The sequence below is a fragment of the Camellia sinensis genome, chromosome 3 (assembly GCF_055761805.1).
Source record: "Camellia sinensis isolate YWXY chromosome 3, ASM5576180v1, whole genome shotgun sequence".
NCBI lineage: Eukaryota > Viridiplantae > Streptophyta > Magnoliopsida > Ericales > Theaceae > Camellia > Camellia sinensis.
This window is the reverse complement of record NC_138963.1, coordinates 216,710,797-216,714,670: the sequence shown is the minus strand read 5'-3', so window position 1 is coordinate 216,714,670 and position 3,874 is coordinate 216,710,797. Positions and strand designations below refer to the sequence as shown.

The following is a 3,874-nucleotide window of genomic DNA, read 5'->3' as shown; positions in this document are numbered from 1 at the left end:
TACAGATCTTCACAGAATCTGTTTGAACATACTGATCTTGACATAATCTGTTTGAATATAAATACATTCTGCAGAACCTGTTTAAACAGAATCTGCTGTTCAGAATCAAATATAACCTGCTAAAAACATACAGAACCTGTTTCAATATAACTTCTTCAAAATATAATCTGTTCAGCATGTGTTATGAAAAACCAGTTCAAAAAATAAAATATCTGTTCAGCATGTGTTACAAATTCCACACTACGAAACTAAAAAAAAAAATTGAGCATTTGGATCCACATCTATATTGAAGTCGACAAAAGTTGAACCATCTATATTCGTCATTCCTGATTCACTCAAAGATGAGCTTCCAACTTTGTCCACCATTTGCAATGCGCTCTCTTGTGTCCCGTCCATACAAGGAAAATAGTAGGATTGAGCTTCTGGCACCTTATGATACATAATAACAAAATATCATTAATAAGTTCAAACATTTAAATAAATACCATACAAAACCAATTGAGTGGACCATGAAACACATACCCGATCGTACATATTATTTTCCATTCCATCCGTACAACCGAAATTCAACTTACGAGGTTCACATTGACCCATCTTACGACCCTTTAGTAACACACACTGGTGACAAAGTTAGACAAAAAGAAATTTAGAAATTTACATATAAGCAAAAAATTAAAAAATATACCTGCACTTTTGTTGCCTTTTTATTCTTTCCCTTTAACCGATTCACTATTTCGTCCACCTTGCTCACCTTCTGTTTTGTACATGGATGGCCTCTTCGGCGAGCAACCAAAGGACTAAGCACCTTGCGAGTAGTACTACAAGGTGGCACATTACTGCTACAAGGTGGGATAGTACTACTAGAAGGTGGCACATTACTCGCACAACGAGATTCATCTTTTCTTACTCTTTCCTTGATTTCTCTCGACCCAAGTTGAATGGCTTTGTGTTTACCATCATCGTTGGAAGTAATTTCTATAATTTCATCCAATTTCTTGTGGTAGTTCTCATGTACCTTTGCATTAAGGGCAGCCCCGGATTTCGTGTATGTTGTTGGAATACATATGTACCCTCTTTCTAAATCTTTTCTCCATCTCGACATAATGTACTTATTAGGAACCTCATATATGCTCCTCTCAATGAGCACACTAAGGGAATGGGCACACATGATCCCCCTAAACTCAAACCACCGACACACACATTGCACTTCAAATTCAGTTGAATTAAAGTAAACAAGAAATTCAACTTTCTTCATTTTCTCACCCACAAGCACAGCTTCCTTGACATGATAGGTACAAATGGATCCCTCCTCCTTCGCAAGATTCACATGACAATACAGTAGTCGCTTCAATTCTACTTGAACTTCTTTAAATTTCACATTTGTGTAGGCTGCACGAAATTGCTTCTCAAACTCATACACCGTTAAACAATCATACAATCTGTCTCAAGATTTGAAGTCTGCTTTGGTCTCCTTCTCTACCTTGTTTCTCAATGCATTGTCGTACTGTTCAACAAATTGCTTTAAAGTAGTCTTTGAGTTGACATAGCCATCAAAAAACACATTCATGCTCTTACTTCGCTGTGTAGTTGACATGCCAGCCCAAAATATATCTTTCACATAAGCAGGAATCCACCTATGTCGCTCAGCATATAATACTCCCAACCACTCGTTGTCATGGAGGCTAAACTTTTCAATCATCGTTTGTCATTCCTCATCAAATTCATCTTTTCTGAAAGAATCATAGACTGCACTTTGTAAAACGAATTTAATGGCTTCATATTGGGAATATCCTCTCAATTTCTCGAGAATTTTCTTCATTACATGCCATAAGCACCAACGATGTCGAGCCTCTGGGAAGACAATCTGTATGGCATTTTGCATGGCTCTGCACTGGTCAGTTATAATAGCATTTGGAGGAGTGGCTGACATACAATTCAACCATTCTTTGAATAGCCAAACAAAAGTGTCCGTGTTCTCATTAGATAATAGCCCACAACCAAACAAGATTGACTGTCCATGGTGATTAACTCCTACAAATGGAGCAAACGGCATATCATACTTGTTTGTAAGATAGGTCGCGTCAAATGAGACAACATCTCCAAGTGTTTTATAACCCGCCCTACTCCTTGCATCCGCCCAAAACAAGTTTCGAATGCGACCATCTACATCAAAGTCAATTGCAGAGTAGAAGTTTGAATTTTCTTGTTGCATCCTATGAAAATAAAATGCAACTGATTTGGCGTCTCCTATCCCAAGCCTCAATCTTCTAGCATTTTCAATGTGGTTCCTTACATCTCGTTCATCAAATGTTAATGCCTCATATCCCCCCGCTTCAACAACTATAGAATGAAAATTCCTAGATACCCCTATTCCTACTTCATCATTTATTTCTAATCTTCTCTTCACAGGAGTACGAATCCTCTTATTCATTGGAAAATGGCGTGAGTCGCTAGGAATTAAATCATGCGCATGGTCAAGCACAACTGTAGTTAACTTATATCTTCCATCCGGTTGTAAAATCGCTCTTATCCTAGCTTTACAATCAATTTTTTATGACAAAGATGGTTTCAGGGGGTTTACTTCTGATCTTTTTGTCCTCTTCTGCGCCCGAGTACATTCAATTCCAAAGTATTTCACCTTTCCATCCGATCTAACATTCTGTGTTCTGTAAGCTATAGCAAATCCAAGGTTTTTAGCATATTTTGCATAAAACTCGTGAACTTCTTGCTTTGAAGTAAACCACATCCCCTTCTTAGGTTCTTCAATTTCGTCACTCTCATTTAATGAAGGATTGTTCTCTGCTTCCTCAACTTCCTCACCCCCACTCAATGTAGGATGGTTTGAATCAATGTCCATTGTACCTTCAAACTCAAATGCGAAGTGTGAAACAGTTTGTATACATCAAACAAATTATGTTCATACAGGTTCTATTCATAAATTATGGTTATGTTCATATAGGTTCTGTTCATACACAAATTATGTTCATCAAACTCAAATGCAAAGTGTGAAACAGTTTGTCCAAAACAGGTTCTGTTCATACAAAAAACTTATGCATAATGACTTAACTGGGTTTTGAACCTATCACTTAGAACAAAGAGCACATTGAGACACATTTAATTACAAAAATGGATAATACCCTTGGACAAGAAACAGAATGAACTAGGTTAGTCCACAAAAATGGATTTCTTGATTGTCTTTGGACAATTAGATGAACAACACAGAAATTCTGAAATCGACAAATTCATTTTTGCGAAATCCACAAATAGATGAATAGCACAGAAATTCAGAATGAACTAGGTTAGTCCACAAATTCAGAAATCCATTTGTGGATAATACCATTTTTGAACTAGGTTTCTATAAACATAATTTTGGAGTCTGATGATACCTAGCTGATTTATACATAATTCCCTCTCCGGTCGAGTTCTCAAACATTTCCCTCTATAAAATTATGTATAAATCAACTAGGTTTTTATAAAATTATGTACAAAGATTACCACTACTAAATCAATAAATACATTACTAACAAAATAGCAGCATTCTATGAACTAGATTTCAGAAGAAGAAACAGAGACATACCCTTGGACAAGAAACAGAATGAAGAAGAAGAAGAAACAGAGGCCTCAGAAGAAGAAATGCCGAACAACACAGTCACTTCGGCAGAGTTTTTTGCTGGTCGTCGGTGGTCAATCTTAGTGGTATTCTTCTTCGACGGGCTCCTCTTTCTCTCATCTCCTCTCTTTTCTTCTTCTATTTCGCACGTGGTGTTGGTAGATTGACAGTGATCTCAAAACTCACCTTTATCAATTTCGGGGGATTCGGGGGGTAAGTTTTCGAGCGACGTAGCGGAACTGTTATTTATTTATTTATTTGTTT

The 3,874-nt window shown here is 36.9% G+C and overlaps 1 protein-coding gene across 1 annotated transcript; it reads right to left on the bottom strand.

Moving 5' to 3' along the window:
• Positions 1–1,705: 1,705 nt before the first annotated feature.
• On the bottom strand, positions 1,706–2,857 carry LOC114270678 (protein FAR1-RELATED SEQUENCE 5-like). The gene is made up of 2 exons (XM_082918838.1): positions 2,617–2,857; positions 1,706–2,535 (listed from the first exon to the last, which is right to left on the bottom strand). The coding sequence occupies exons 1-2, from the start codon at positions 2,855–2,857 to the stop codon at positions 1,706–1,708; spliced, it is 1,071 nt and encodes a 356-aa protein (XP_082774964.1).
• Positions 2,858–3,874: the final 1,017 nt, after the last annotated feature.

Coding starts and splice junctions, on each gene's coding strand:
- LOC114270678 (XM_082918838.1), bottom strand. CDS start 2,857: ATGGACATTGATTCAAACCATCCTACATTGAGTGGGGGTGAGGAAGTT. Junction 2,536..2,616: donor GAAATACTTTGGAATTGAAT/GTACTCGGGCGC, acceptor TTGATTGTAAAG/CTAGGATAAGAGCGATTTTA.